The sequence below is a fragment of the Sapajus apella genome, unplaced genomic scaffold, assembly GCF_009761245.1.
Source record: "Sapajus apella isolate SASKATOON/1434 unplaced genomic scaffold, GSC_monkey_1.0 scaffold12, whole genome shotgun sequence".
Taxonomy (NCBI): Eukaryota; Metazoa; Chordata; class Mammalia; order Primates; family Cebidae; genus Sapajus; species Sapajus apella.
Genome location: NW_022436952.1, coordinates 21,629,933 through 21,646,128, shown reverse-complemented (window position 1 = coordinate 21,646,128; position 16,196 = coordinate 21,629,933). Strand labels below are relative to the sequence as shown.

General features: G+C 37.1%; 1 protein-coding gene across 4 annotated transcripts in view; it reads left to right on the top strand.

Moving 5' to 3' along the window:
* The window catches only part of DNAH9 (dynein axonemal heavy chain 9), a 361,130-nt gene that overhangs the window by 41,318 nt on the left and 303,616 nt on the right, over positions 1 to 16,196 (top strand). For all 4 annotated transcript variants that reach the window (XM_032280243.1, XM_032280245.1, XM_032280244.1 and 1 more), the window contains 3 exons: positions 1,375 to 1,501; positions 5,092 to 5,347; positions 6,422 to 6,663. In XM_032280243.1, the coding sequence (XP_032136134.1) occupies positions 1,375 to 1,501; positions 5,092 to 5,347; positions 6,422 to 6,663 (625 nt within the window). The remainder of the gene's footprint in view (positions 1 to 1,374; positions 1,502 to 5,091; positions 5,348 to 6,421; positions 6,664 to 16,196) is intronic.

Sequence of the window (16,196 nt, the reverse complement as noted above, 5' to 3'; positions counted from 1 at the left end):
CCGATTATGACTGTGATTATGCTTAGCATTGTTTCAGACAAATTAACTCATAGCACCTCTACTTGCCAAGTAACACACATTCCACCCCTTTTACCTCCAGAATAACTTCAAGTCCATCCACTCCTCTTTGTCTCCACCACCAGCATCTTCACAAGAGACTGGAACTTCTCCAGGCTGAACTGCTGCAGCGGCTTCCTAACAGTCCTTACTGCCTTCAGATCTGTTCCCCTCAGTACCCACATTGTTACCAAATCCAATAATGTCATCACAGCCACCACCAGCTGGGAGGCCTTGCAGTGGTTCTCCTAGCCTCCTTAACATGACATGAAAAGTCTTCCTTGCGGTGGTCCATGCCCCCCGCTCCCCGCCCCGCCGCACCATCACCTCCAGCCTCTGCCATGCTCTGTAGTTCTTGTTTCAAGTACTCAGCCATGCTGCTTCTCACCTCTACCCATTGGCCATGCCAGTAATGCTCACTGTCCCTTCGCCACCCAATCTCTGCCCATCCTCTGAGACTCAGGCAAGCATCCCTTCATCACCTCTCCTATGAAACCTTCCCTGACATTTTTCTTATCATCCCCAACCCTCCATCTCTGCCATTAGGTGCCTGATGCCCTGTACATTTCTTTAGCATTGCACCTGCTGCACTGTGTCAGGGTGATCTGTTTACCTGTGATCCTCACCATTAACTGCCTTTACTGTTAGGTACTTATCCATCATTTTTATCCCCCAATCCCAGCACATAGTAGGTACTCAGTCAGGGTGTAATGACTGAATGATGAACGTCCATAAGCTACATAAAGATTAATGTGAGATGGCTCATGCCTGTAATCCTAACACTTTGGGCAGCCAAGTTGGGCAGATCACAAGGTCAAGAGATCGAGACCATCCTGGTTAACACGGTGAAACCCCATCTCTACTAAAAATACAAAAAATTACCTGGCCGTGGTGGCATGTGCCTGTAATCCCAGCTACTCAGGAGGCTGAGGCAGGAGAATCACTTGAACCCAACAGGCGGAGGTTGCAGTAAGCCAGGATTGCACCACTGCACTCCAGCCTGGGTGACAGAGTAAGACTCCATCTCAAAAAAGAAAAAGATTAGTGTGAGAACAATTCTTCCCCTGTAATTTCTTCCAACATTTACTAAGACTAATCACAACTTCCTTATCCTCCTGAAAGGTGTTCTCATGGAGTCTTTCTCTTCTCTAGTTGAAGCAATGCTCCCTTTAGAAATTTGTGGTTACCCACAGAAGCTGATCCAGCCTGACTGGGTCACTGACTAGCAGCATCTTCAGTTCATGTTGCAGATAATGACCAGGCACTGGGGAGCGGGGAGGGGGCTTATGAGGTGGCTGTTGTCTCTGACCCTTGCAGGTATGAGACAAGACTTTATGAGGACTGGTGTTGGACGGTGTCAGAGAAGTCACAGTACAATCTTTCCCAACCACTTGTGAAACGTGACCCAGAGACGAGGGAGATCACTGTCAACTTTAACCCACAGGTCAGTCGGCTAATAGTAGCTCTCTTTTGGGTGCCTGAAGAACTTCTTTGGACTCGGTTGATTTCAAAGGCATAAAGATTTGTGGTTTTTTTTGACACAGAGTTTCACTCTTGTCACCCAGGCTGGAGTGTGGTAGTGTGATCTCAGCTCACTGCAACCTCCGCCTACTGGGTTCAAGCTATTCTCCTGCCTCAGTCTCCCACCATAAAGACTTTTTATAAGAACATGCAAAAGGCTGCTCAAAATAATTTGTACCCTGGATTTCTTTTGTGGGGTGAATCCTGGGGTATAATGTTTTATTAAGTTGTCCATGTTCACATTTTTCACTGGGGTTGCTCAATATTTTGCTTTGATTTTGCACAACAGGAAATATTGCAAAAGGTCACCACTCGTTTAGTAACAAACATAGCCCACCGAGCCTACCTTGAATACTTAACATGTCTGAAGGCCATTGGCTACATGCTGGAGGGCCAACCAAATGCATGTAAGACTTGGCTCCTGCCCTCAAGGAATGCATGGTCTAGTTGGGGGTCAGAACCTTTAACATGCAAAATTTTATCTTCTCTAGATGGCATATGGTAAATCCCAGCAGTGGCTTTGGAAATAAGACTCTAGATTAGACAAAATCAACTGGTGGTGATTTTGTCCTCCTGGAAACAGTTTTGTTTTGTCAAACGAGGCAGGAGTGCCAATGTCATTTAGTGGATAGATACCAGGGATTCTGCTAAACTTCCTACAATGCACAGGACAGTGTACCAGAACAGTGTTACTTGTCCAAAAATGTCAAAGTGCTGAGGTTGAGAAAGTATTTTAGATGATCAGAAGGGTGGAAGACCAGTGGGGACTATAGCAGCCACAGAAATTTTAATGCTGGAGAAAAATGATAACTACAGGTTAGTTTGTATCAAAAATAACATTACTCAGGTCGAAAAAACTGTATTGGCCACACTGAGCTAAAAGCAGTCACCTACATCTTCCCTGATGGCCTATGCTACAGGAATGCACTATAGATTGAGCTGAAAACCAACCTGATGGCATACTGGTGTCTTTCAAGAAAATTGCAAACATCACTTCCTCCTCTGCCATTAAGGTCAACAAGGAATATGGAGAATTAATTTCTTCACTTTGGCAAGACATGAGTCTGTTTAACTTGCTGAACTCCTTGGATCAATTTTATTGGCATTCACTGTGAGCAATATTGAGTAATAAATGCCTAGACAGATGAATATCTGGATTACCAAGCAGGCCACAGTCTCCATGTTGAAATATAGTAATTAAGTCCTTGATATAAGTCCTTGGTATAAGATATATTACTATATAGTAATTAAGTCCTTGGTATATGACCATACTTGGTCCTGTATTGAAGATGGACCAGCCTGTATGTACTCCAAGGGAAAGGACCTTATCTGTCTTAATGTGTAGCACATAGGGCGTACTTTATAGATGTTGGCAGGTGATGGAAAGAGGGAGAAAAGAAGAAAAAGGTGGGGGAGGGGTAAATATTAATACCTAAACTATAGTGTGAGTTGATGGGAGACAACTACAAGCTTAAGACGTCCAAGAAGAGCACAAACAGACCTCGACACACAGCTTCAAGCAGTGTGGCCATAGCTGGGGCTGTTAAGAATGAACAGTAACACACTTATCAGTAGAGAGGGACGTGATCAGAAATTTGCCCCTTTCGGGACAGGGTAAGAATTGTATAGGTTAATTTTTTCAAATTTATGTAAATCACTTAAATGATTTTAAATATCTTATTGTTGGGCATTTACATTATTTTACAGTTTCACCAGTCTGCATTTCATTGATTCTAGGAGACATCTTTTTACATATTTATATCTCTGAAACGGGAATGTTTATAGTTTAATGGAATGCATTTTTTCCTTTTTTCTTTTGTTGCACATAACAGTGAATCTTACAATTGATTACATCTTAAATTGGATAAAACATGGTATAAATAATGCTACAACAAACATCCCTAGTTTTTATTGTATGCGTTCTTGATTATTTCTATAGGATAAAAGCCCAGAAGTGGCATTTCTGGGCACAAGGGTATTCACATTTTGAGACTTTTCATGAATATTATCAACTTGTTCTTTAGAAAGATGAAACTCAGTCATTTTCCTGCCAAGAAGATACTGTTCGTTTCTTCAAATAGTTTCTAGACCATTGAACTAAAAAAAAAGAAACCTCAATGTAGTTCAATTTGCATTTATTTGATTACTGGTAAATTTGACTTTTTATCGTGTTCATTACTCATGTATATTGATTGTTCTATGAACTGCTTGTTCATGTTCTTTGCCCATTTACTAGTGGAAGTACCCTCTCTTCCTGTGAATTTGCTAGGATATTTAAGAAATATGTGACAGAAACTAAGAAATCTTTTCCAAATATTTTTGCCAGTTTAAATGGCCAAATATGTTGGCCATTTTTTGTTGATATTTTATGCACAAAAAAATTTATGTTTTATTTTGCGGTTTTATGTTTGGCATGACTTTTCTCTTCCCTATTATGTCAATAGCCACACATCTTTTTTTCATAATTTTCTTTTCACTTTATACAGTTAAATTTTTAATACCTATCTTGAGCTTACTTCCAAGAAAACTAGAGACTGAGTCCATTTCCCCACAAAATGGTTACCATTTCTCTGCATGCTAAGTAGGGTTTGCCCACTGGCGATGAAGAATTGGCCCAGAGCACTGGAAGGACAGCTAGGAGCCAAGTGTCTTTATATGAGGGGGAGACAGAACCTGGGGCCATCTGTTTCATCACCTGTACCTATGCCCGTCAGTCCTCATGGGTCCAGGTAGAAACATCAATAAATAAGGCAGGATGAAGAAGAGGGTGCCTGGAAACCCCTGTTGTCTTACTGGACCCTGTTGTTTCACTAGACTCTTTCTGCTTGGCTTCTTATTTCTTCAGTTGCTGCTAAATTTGGGACTCCACAGAAGTTCAAAGCTGCCTGGATGAGCTCCATTTCCTGACCTCCTAGCATGTTATGACAAGGGAATGCCAGCAGAGGGTTACAGAAGTTGTGGGATATTCCAAATGAATACACTGAATAATTAAAGTTTTATTATGGGCACCTTCTCTCAATCCTGTCAGTGACTCGCTATGACTGTTTCATTTGGAAAGAATGCCAGAGGTCTGAATTTGAGGCTTCTCACGAATGTCAGTAGCCCAGGCCAGACAATTCTCCCTTGGATGCATCCAAGGGTGATGGTCTAAAGGAGGAGACCACCCAGCACAGCTGGCTGGGCCAGTATGAGCCTATCATTTCCACAGCCACATTGCCCAAAGCACAGAAGGCAGAGCCCTCCCCTGTCATCATTCTTGTCTCTGTTCTTAGTCTTTCTTCTTCCTTATCATTTACAAATTTAGGAAACCTTGCTGCTTTCTGAGACATCTTCCTTCTGCCTGATACTTGATTTTCCTTTTCTGAGACTAGATTTAAGAAACTGATAGGAGCAGAACTTAAGAAGAGACCCAGAAGATCTTTGGGCCTCCTGGGATTGTTCAGTCCTTGACCAGTGCTGCAGATTATTCTTTATCACTGAATGACAGGCAATTGTGTTGCTTCTTTTCTCCAGCTGATATCAGTGCTGAAAGAAATGAGCTATCTTGAACCCAGAGAGATGAAACACATCCCAGAGACAGCAGTGGCCATGTTCTCCTCCAGGGATTTCTACCAGCAGCTTGTGGCTAATTTGGAGTTGATGGCAAATTGGTACAACAAGGTTATGAAAACTCTGCTGGAGGTGGAATTTCCATTAGTGGAGGAAGAGCTGCAAGATATTGATCTCCGCCTCAGAGCAGCAGAGGAGACTTTCAACTGGAAAACAGAAGGTAACAGGGCACCGCCTGAAGTCTGACAAAAGCATGGACATTCAGGGATCTATTAAGTTCATAGAACCTCAAATTATTCCCTGGTAATTTCATTTGGGTTTGAAACGAAAGTCTGTCTTCTCCTTTGATACCTGTCCAAGCAGAGAAGGCAAGAAGGGTTGGTATCCCTTTTCTTCCTTCTCTATGGATATAGTTGGTAAATTTAGAAAACCTTGCTGCCATGCACGTTGGAAGCTCAGAGGTTGCATAAGATCTCCTACAGTCTCCAGCATATATTGGGTGCTCCATGAGTGAGAGCTCTTACTATATTATCTTTGTTATTTAACTTCCTTAACTAGATTGTAAGCATCTTAAAGCAGCATACATTGACTTGTCTAGTATCCCTCAATTCAGTGAACATTCGTTGGTTGATTAGCATGGGCAGGGTACTGTGTGACAAGCTAGAGAGATTATGAGGTGTATGGGACATGGTCTCCACCCTCAAAGAGCTCACATTTAGTGGGGACCACAGACAGATATACAACCTAAGTTACATGGAGCCATCATACAGTTAAAGATAAAGTGTGATGAATCACAGGAGAAGGAGATTAATTCGAATTAGGGTCCTCAGAAGAGTTAAAGTTTGAAAAAAGAAAAGATCACAATTGATTCATGAAAGTCTTAAAATGCAATATTAAACAAGTTAGAACTTTATTTCATATACAAGAGGAAAAGACATTTTCAAAATTTAACACAATGAAAGTGCTTAAAACATTAAAAGAATGATTAACCCAAATAAGGTCATCAAGTCTCATTGGTATTTGGATATAAAACTGTATTTCCTAGCAGATGTGTCAGCTTTTGTGTGCTTGGTAAGTAAGTGTTACCTCTTTCTCTTCCCCCATAATCAGGATCATGGTAAGGGTTGGCTTTTTAATACAACTAGGAGGGAAAATATTGTGATGATAATGAAGTTACCTGCATAGAAAAGTCTTATAAAACTTGCAAGTATTAAATCCTTATCTTTCATAGCAACTAGCTTTAGCTGTGCCACTGCAGCCTATTTCAATTAATTCTGTTTCTTTTGGGGAGCAGGCATTTGGGATTATGTCACTCAAATCACCAGTAGTATTCATGATCTTGAACAAAGAATTCAGAAAACTAAAGACAATGTGGAAGAGATTCAAAACATCATGAAAACTTGGGTGGCTCCAGTATTTAAGAGAAAAGATGGAAAAAGGGAATCCCTTCTTTCTCTGGATGATCAGCATGATCGAATGGAAAAATATTACAATCTCATCAAAGAATCTGGCCTTAAGATCCATGCCCTTGTTCAGGTAATAACCCAGCCACTCAGGCACACATGCTATGAGTTTAGGGAAAGCATCAAAAAGTGTGTTTGAGCACAATAAGTGATTTGAAAATTAGGACAGTCAATAAATGTGGTGTCTTCTGGAGTCAAGGATTAGAGGTTTAGGCTGATTGCAAAAGACTAAAGCTAATATATAGGGCAAATGAAAAGTTACATTTTGGTATCAATGTGTTGAAATTATTACTATCTTCATGGTGACAACACTTAATTGTCACATGACTTCAGTCTCATACCTACCCCCAAGGGAACAGAAGAAGATGACCAGGGCAGAATCCTAAATTATCCACTGCACTAACCACCCGCATCCCAACTTAACCACACAACCTAGTGTGGTTGTCCAGCATCATCCTTATAAGCCAGCTCCATAGAGCGTAAAGAAATGAACGATTATCATGGTATCCCTAACTGTGTGTGATAAGAAAAAAATGCAGAGTACTGCACTTTATGCAGGAAAGCTGTGCCCTGCACTGTGGTCAGGGAAACTTTATGTCCCATCATCCAAGACTGAAGCTTCCTTGTGAACAATGGGAAAGGGTTATAAATGGCCACCAGCTCGAACCCTATGCAAGTAGCTGTAGGGCAGTGTCTGAAAAGCTGACTTCTGTGGGAAGCCACGAGTGAATCACAGTTGTTATCTGTGGATTATCTGTGGTTTGAAGCACAGTAAAAATGTTGAGCCTTAAGCTCTAGTGCTACTGGAATTAAAAGAAGATAATTACCCCAATTTTGTCTTTGAGAAATAGGGTCCCTCAATTTGATTTGATTTTTAACCCCTTCTGTCCCCATATCAGTAGCTGTTGTAGAACCCAGGCATCCACTTTTAATTCATCTTTCTTTCATCGAACCATTCATTTATCCACTCATTTACCCATCCATCCATCAGCTGTATTTCCATAGCTGTCCTGGGCACTATATTGAATATCAAGAAAATGTAAGATATAGTCCCTGCTTTGAAGTAGAAGAAAAACATCAGGCAAAAACAAGAAACTACTTAAGATTTTAAAAGTTTGAAATCTATCTATGATCTATCTATCATCTGTGTATCTATCTATGTGATGACATATGCTCAAATCCCTGCTCTTGAAAGTCAGAACGAGAAAAAATTTAGACAACTAAATTGCCAAATTAGTGAAACACACACAGTGACCTAGAAAAACTATGTATTATAACATTTTAATTATCCAGGGGTCAACCAGAAAATAACCAAAAATGACCACAAGCCAAAATACTTACCACAAAAGTCTCTAAAAGTTCAGACACTTTAATAATATCTCTTATTACAACACAATAATAGTAGTTGATAGTTATCTAGTATCTACCATGTATTACATGCAGTGCCAAGCACTGTCCTAAGCACTGTCCATTTCATTTAATTCTCAATAAAATCAGATACTTCCATTATTATTTTATTGATGAGAAAACCAAGGCACAGAGAGGTTAAATTGTCTATAGCTGCCCAGCTAATAGGAGGCAGAGCTGTCTAACTGTAGCTCTGCATTTATCCAGTATATTACACAACCTCCAGCATAGTCACAAAGGTCCCTTAGGTCAAATATAAAACTTAGTAATTAGGCCTTAAATAATATTTGCCTTTTGATAACTTAAATATTATTAAATAAAAATCACTGAACAGAAGCTCCACAAACAAAAGCAATTTTTCATATTTTTCTGCTAGTTGGTACATAGTTGGTGCTCAATAAAATGTGCTAAATGAAAAAATATATATATATTTTGAGACAGTATCTGGCTTTGTTGCACAGTCTGGCATGCAGTGGCATGATCTTGGCTCACTATACCCTGACCTGCTTAGCTCCAGGGATCAGGCAATCCTGAGTTCAAATCCCTGGTCTCAAGCAATCCTCCCACCTCAGCCTCCTATACAGCTGGAACTGCAGGCATGTACCATGAACCCTAGATAATTTTTAAATTTTTTTGTAGCGATGGGGCTCTCACTATGTTGCACAGACTGGTCCTGAACTCCTGAGCTCAAGCAATTCTCCCACCTTGGCCTCCCAAAATGCTGGGATTACAAGCATGAGCCACTGCACATGGCCAAAAGAAATACATTTTTAAAAATCATATTCTATCTATACATTTTTAAAAATCATATTCTATCTATCTTCATATATATAATTTTACAAAAATGTAATCATTATGCACTATAGTTCTGTCATGTGATTTTTAATTTCAATCAATTTTAGGGAACAGTTGGTTTTTGGTTACAGGAATAATTTCTTTATTGGTGATTTCTGAGATTTTGGTGCACCCATCACCCGAGCAATGTACACTGCACTCAATTTGTAGTCTTACCCTCACTCCCTCCCATCCTCTCCCCCAGTCCCCAAGTCAATTGTAGTATTCTATGCCTTTGCCTCCTCAGAGCTCAGTTCCCACTTATGAGTGAGAGCATACAATATTTGGTTTTTCATGTCTTAGTTGCTTCACTTAGAATAATGGTCACCATTTCCATCCAGGTTGCTGCAAATGCCATTATTGCATTCCTTTTTATGGCTGAGTAGCATTCCATGGTATATGTATGCCACAATTTCTTTATTCACTCATTGACTGATGAGCATTTGGGCTGGTTTTGTAAATGTGCTGCTATAAACGTGCATGTGTGAGTATCTTTTTCATATAATGATTTCTTTTCCTCTGGGTAGATACCCAGTAGTGGGATTGCTGGATCAAATGGTAGTTCACTTTAGTTCTTTAATGAATCTCCACACTGTTTTTCCTAATAGTTGTGCTAGTTTACATTCCCATCCACAGTGTAAAAGTGTTCCCTTTTCACCACATCCACACCAACATCTAATATTTGTTTATTTGTTTGATTATGGCCATTCTTACAGGAGTAAAGTGATATTGTATTGTGGTTTTGACTTGCATTTCCCTGATCATTAGTGACGTTGAGAATTTTTTTATGTGTTTGTTGCCCATTTGTATATCTCCTTTTAAGAATTGTCTGTTCACATCTTTAGCCCACTTTTTGATGGGATTGTTTGTTTTTTTCTTGCTAATTTGCTATAACTTGATTTTTAAAACAGTGTACCCGATAACTGTCTAGGTCACTAATTATTTTTCTACAATATCATGCATGATGTTTAATTGTATGGATGCACCATGATTTGACTAACTCATCCCACTGTTGGATATTTGGGTACAGTTGGTTATTCATTTATTACAGTTGTAGTATAATATACATGCAGTACAATGTACAGACAAGTATACATAGAGTTCAGTGAGTTTTTTACAAATGTATACACTCAGGTAGCTATCACAATACAGAACATTTGTGATGACCCTAGAAAGTCTGCCTGTCCCTCTTTCCAACCAGTATATCCCCATTCTCCTACCAGCCTCAATCATTGATTAGCTTTTTGTCAATATAGAGTAGATTTGTCTTTTCCTATGAATTGAATGATATATCATGTTCTCTTTTGTGTCTGCCTTTTTAAAAACTTAGCCCAGTGTTACTAAGATTTATCCATATTTTTGCATTTATTATGAGTCTAATTCTTTGTTTTGCTGGAATTCCATTGTATGAATGTAACAGAATTTCTTCCTCCAGTCCCCTAATTATGGCCTTTGAGTTATTTCTAGTTTCTAGTATAAATAAAGCTCCTATGTACAGTTTGATATAAGTTATTTCATGGACATATGTTTTCACTTCTCTTGAGAATTGCCAGGTCATCAGTAGGCATATGTTTAATGTTTGTAAGTAATAGCCCAGCAGTTTTCAAAAGTGATTGTGTAATTTATACTCCCAGTGGCAGTGTAATAAAGTTCAGTTGCTCTACCTCTTCACTAAATTGTGGGTTTGTGTTGTGGGTCTTTAAATTTTTAATATTTTAGTCAGTGTATGCTGGTATCTCACTGAAATTTTAATTTGTCTTTCTCTGAAGATTTATACTTTTGAATATTTTTTCATATGCTGATTGGCCAATTATATGAATTCTTCTATGAAGTGTCTAAGTCTTTTTCTAATTTTAAATTGGATTGTTTGTAGTTTTAGGAATCCTTTATAGCTTCTGGATACACATCTTTTGACAGATGTGTATTGTGAATATCTTCTCCAAATTGGTGGTTTACCTGTTTCCTTATTGATATATTTTTGTGAGAAACAGTTTTAAATTTTCATGTAGTGTGATTTCCCTTTTCTCCTCTGTAGTTAGTAATTCTGAGTCCTAAGGAAACTACCCCAAAGATTGCAAATAGTTTTTTTATTTTTTCTGTTTTAACTTTTTTATTCAGGAGTATCATCTGTCTTGAATCTTTTTTTTTTTTTTTTTTTTTTTTTTTTTTTTTTTTTGAGGCAGACTCTTGCTCTGTCACCCCAGCTGGAGTGCAGTGGCGTGATCTCGGCTCACTGCAACCTCTGCCTCCCAGGCTCAAGCGATTAACCTACCTCAGCCTCTTGAGTAGCTAGGATTACAGGTGCGCACCACTGTGCCAGCTAATTTTTGTATTTTTAGTAGAGACTGGGTTTCACCATGTTGGCCAGGCTGGTCTTAACTTCTGACCTCAAGTGATCTACCCACCTCGGCCTCCCAAAGTGCTGGGATTACAGGTGTGAGCTACTGTGCCTGGCCCTTGAATCAATTTTTATTTAGGAAGTTACAGAAGTTGAGTTCATTGTTCTCCATATTAACATCTGATTGTTCCCATACCATTACAAAAATAACTTTTCCTATTGAATTTTTTGGCACCTTTGTTGAAAATTGATTCATTGTATAAATGTGACTGCAAAATATATATGGTAGAAAATACCAATGCCACCCATTCTTGATTATTGATCGAGAGAATTGATTATTAATAAATCTTAAAATCAGGCACTATATGTCCTCCAACTTAGTTTTTCCTTTTCAAGATCATTTTGACTAGTATAGTTCTTTGTATATCCACATAAATTTTAGATTCAGCCTGCCAATTTCTAGGGGGAAAAAAACTAGATGTGATTTTGATTGAGATTACATTAAATCTGTAGATTGATTTGAAGAAAATGAAGACTTCAACAATATTGAATATAACAATTCATGAACATAGTATCTTGCTCTACTTAGTTAAGTCTCTAATTTTTCTCTGCAATGCTTTGTAGTTTTTAGTGTAGAAGTCTCACACATTTTCCATTAAATCTATCACTAAGTTTTTTGTTTGCAGTTCTACCATAAATGGAATTGTTTTATTATTTTCCAATTACTATCAAGTAGTGTATAAAAGTATAATTGATTTTTACATATTGATATTCTGTGATCTTTCTAAATTTATTGGATGTAGTAATTGCTTTGTAAATTTAGTATGATGATCGATGTAAATAAGTCATTTGCAAATAGAGACAATATTACCTCTTTATTTCCAATTTTTATAGTTTTGTTTTCTTTTTGTCCTTATTGTTTTGGCTAGAACCTTCAGTATAACATTGAAGTGGTGAGAGTAGAAATGCTCACCTCATTTCCAATTTTTTGGAGATACATTTAGTAATTCACCATTAAATTTTTAGCTGTAGGATTGTGTGGATGTTCTTTATTAGACACAGGAAGACCCCTTTTATTCCTAGTTGGCTAAAAGAATTTCATTATGATTAACATTGAATTTTATTACATGATTTCTCTGTATATTCTGAGGTCGTTATATAAGTTTACCCCTTTATTTTGTTAATGAGTGCATTGTTTCTTTTTTGTTTAATGTTAAGCCAATTTTGCATTTCTGAAGTAAACACTCGGTCATGTCATATTAATCTTTTTATGTATTATAGAGTTTGATTTGATAATTTTAAAATATTTTTGTGCATGTGTTTATGAATGACATTTATCTTCTATTTTTCTTTTGTTGTTCTTGTTTTGGTGTTAAGATTATGCTAGTCTTATCAATTGAGTTGGGAAATATTTTCTCTCTTATTTTCTGAAAAAGTTTGTGGAAGGTTGGTCTCACCTCAACCTTAAATGTGTGACAGAATTCACCAAGGAATACTTCTGGACATGGAGGTTTCTTTTGGGGAAAGTATTTAATAATGATTTCTTTGGTAGGTGAAAGATTATTTAGAGTTTTGCAAAATGCCTTTATTAGTTTTTGCAAGTTATTTTTCTCAACAAGCATTTTCATTTTATCTATGTTATAAAACTTAATGGCAAAAATTGTTCATAATTATGTCTTCTTATCATTATGTGTTTATGGGATCTGTAGTGCTGCTTCCTTTTTCATTCCTAATATTGGCAATTTAGGAATTGCTTATCTGTTTTTGGCCTCTTCTCTATATGTAATGTATTATTTATCTCAGGCTGGTTTTAATAGATTCTTTTTTCATCTTTGATATTTTTCATCATGGCAATAATATTCCTAAGTTGGTTTTCATTGTGTTCTTCATCCTTGGAGAGTGTAAGTTTCTTGCAACTCTTTTCACTAAATTTTGTGAAATTATGACTTGTTTTTATTGGCCAGTTCTGCTAGAATTTTTTCTTTTTCTTAATTTTATAAATCTTTTCAAAGAACCAAATTTTGACGTTGCTAATTTTCTCCATTCACGTTTTTTTCTAGTTTGTTAGTTTCTGTTTTCTATTATTTCATTCAAGTTGTTTTCGAGTTAGTTGCTTATGTTTTTAGCCTCAGGATATAAACTTAGGGTCTTGATTTTAAGCCTTTCTTTTAAATACAGGCATCTGTTGATACTAGTTACCCTTTTAGTAGTGCTTTAAAATCATTCCACAAATTTGATCTAACTCATTTGTATATTATTCAGTTTTAAATGTTTCTTTCTTTCTATTTTTTTTTTTTTTTTTAAACAGAGTCTTGCTGTCTTGCTCTGTCCCCTAGGCTGGAGTGCAGTGATGCTGTCTCAACTCATTGCAATTTCTACCTCCCAGGTTCAAGTGATTCTTGTGCCTCAGCCTCCCAAATAGCTGGGATTACAGGGATATGCCACCATGCCCGGCTAATTTTTGTGTTTTTAGTAGAGATGAGGTTTTGGCCAGGCTGGTCTCAAACTCCTGGCCTCAAATGATCCACCTGCCTTGGCCTCCCAAAATGCTGGGATTACAGGTGTGAACCACCATGCCCAGCTCTTGTTATAACTTATTTTACTTAGTGGTCATTTTGAAGTTTGTTGTTTAATTGCCGTATATTCAGAGCTTCTCTGGATCTCTTTAAAAATTTGTATCTAATTTAATTCTGTTGTGCTCAGAGAATATACTCTGTAAGCTTTCAATCTTTGGGAATTTACTGATACTTGTTCCATGACCCAGAATATGGTCTATCTTAGTGAGTGTTCCTTGGAGACTTGACAATAATGTTTATTCTCCTTTTGTTGGGGGTAGTGTTCTAGAAATACAAATTAGTTCAAAGCAGTTGATAGCATTGTTGTGATCTTTTGCAGGCTATTTGTCGTATCAGTTACTGAAGGTAGAGTGTTAAAATATCCACTTACAATTTGGGATTTGTCTATTTAAATTTTAGTTCTGTTAGATTTTTTTTTTGTCACAGGTTTGAAGTTAGTTCTACTATAATAATTACAACTTTCACATTTATAATTTTTATAAATGTGTAACATTTTATCACATTTATAATTATTATAACATTTATTATTATAACTTCCTGATTAATTGACCATTTTGTAATTATGGAATTCTCTTTTTATTTCTAACATTACCCCCTTTTTTGAAGTCTATTTTTTTCTGATAAAAATTTAGCCTTTCCTTTCTGATTCATTATTCTTACTTTTTGTATTTTTCATCTTTTCCCACCATTTTAACTTCAACCTATTTGTTTCCTTGGATTGAAATTTCTTGTCTTTATAGTCAACATATAATACAAATTGACTTTTTAAAGTCTAACAACTCTGCCTATTCATTGGAATGCATAGACTATTTACATTTAATGTAAGTACCCGTATGGTTGAATTTAGCTCTACTAAATTTTGCTATTTGTTTTCTATTTGCATCATTGCTTTTTTGTTCCTCTGCTCTTCCATTCTCACCTGCTTGTTGGGTAGTTATATATTTTTTAGTATTCTATTTTAATTTCTCAATTGGCATTTCAGCTTTACCTTGTTGCATTACATTTCTAGTGGTTGTTCCAGGTTTCAGTATGCATCTTCAGCTTATCATGATCTACATAGAGTTTTCCCACAGAAACCTTGCCAAAGTGTGGTGTAGTGGTGTAATTTAACCTCTCACCTATGTTATAGTTTTTACTTTAAAAATATAAGAAAAAATTTTTACAATTTTTTTTTTTTTTTTTTTTTTGGGACGGAGTTTCGCTCTTGTTGCCCAGGCTGGAGTGCAATGGCGCGATCTCGGCTCACCGCAACCTCCGCCTCCTGGGTTCAGGCAATTCTCCTGCCTCAGCCTCCTGAGTAGCTGGAACTACAGGCACGCGCCACCATGCCCAGCTAATTTTTTGTAGTTTTAGTAGAGACAGGGTTTCACCATGTTGACCAGGATGGTCTTGATCTCTTGACCTCGTGGTCCACCCGCCGCGGCCTCCCAAAATGCTGGGATTACAGGCTTGAGCCACCGCGCCCGGCCTACAATGTTTTATATTTACCCACATACTCATGACTTTCAGGCTTGTTATTTCCTTCTATTGATGTAAATTACCATCTGGGATTATTTCTCTTCAGCCTGAAGAAATTTATTTAATAATTCTTCAAGTTCAGGTCTGCTTATGAGACATTCTCTCAGTCTTTGTTTATCTAAAAATGTCCTTATTTCATCTTTGCTTTTAAAGGACAGTTTCATTGGGGACACATTGTGTATAGATAGTTTTTTTTTTTTCTTTATGAAGTTATTTTATTATCTCCTACCCCCCAATGCTTTTTTTTTTACAAGAAGCCAGTCATAATTTGTATCTTTGTTTCTCTATATGTAATATATTATTTATCTCAGGCTGCTTTTAATAGATTCTTTTTTCATCTTTGATATTTTTTCAGTGTGACGATAATGTTTCTGAGTTGATTTTCATTGTGTTCTTCGTGCTTGGAGTTAGTAAGTTTCTTGAAACTCTTTTCACTAAATTTTGTGAAATTATGATGTTCTTGTCTGCTAAAATTTCAACATCTATGTTATTTTCTGAGTCTATTTCTTTTCTTTTTTTCCTCTTTAATGAGACAGAAGTTTAATTTCTCTCACATAAAATAGGTTAAATGAGTAGGCTTTCCAGGGTTAGTATGACAATTATGAATCAGAGACCTACCCAGATTATTTTCTGAATTTGTTCTTAGTGACTGTTTTCTCTCCTGGTTAAATATCACATTTATCTGCTTCTTTTTATGTCTAGTAATTTTTTTTTATTATGTGCTAGACTTGTTGAATGCCACTTAAATGCCACTTGAGAATCTGGATTTTTTACCTTTACAGAGTTTGAGTTTTGTTTTGGCGGCCACTAATTTACTGATGGATCACCTTGGTCCTGTTGAGGCTCACTTTTTAAGGATCTAATGAGGACTTACTCTGGAATTGAGCTGCTCTAATTCTAATTCATGGTGTTTCCAAGGTCTCAACTGAATTC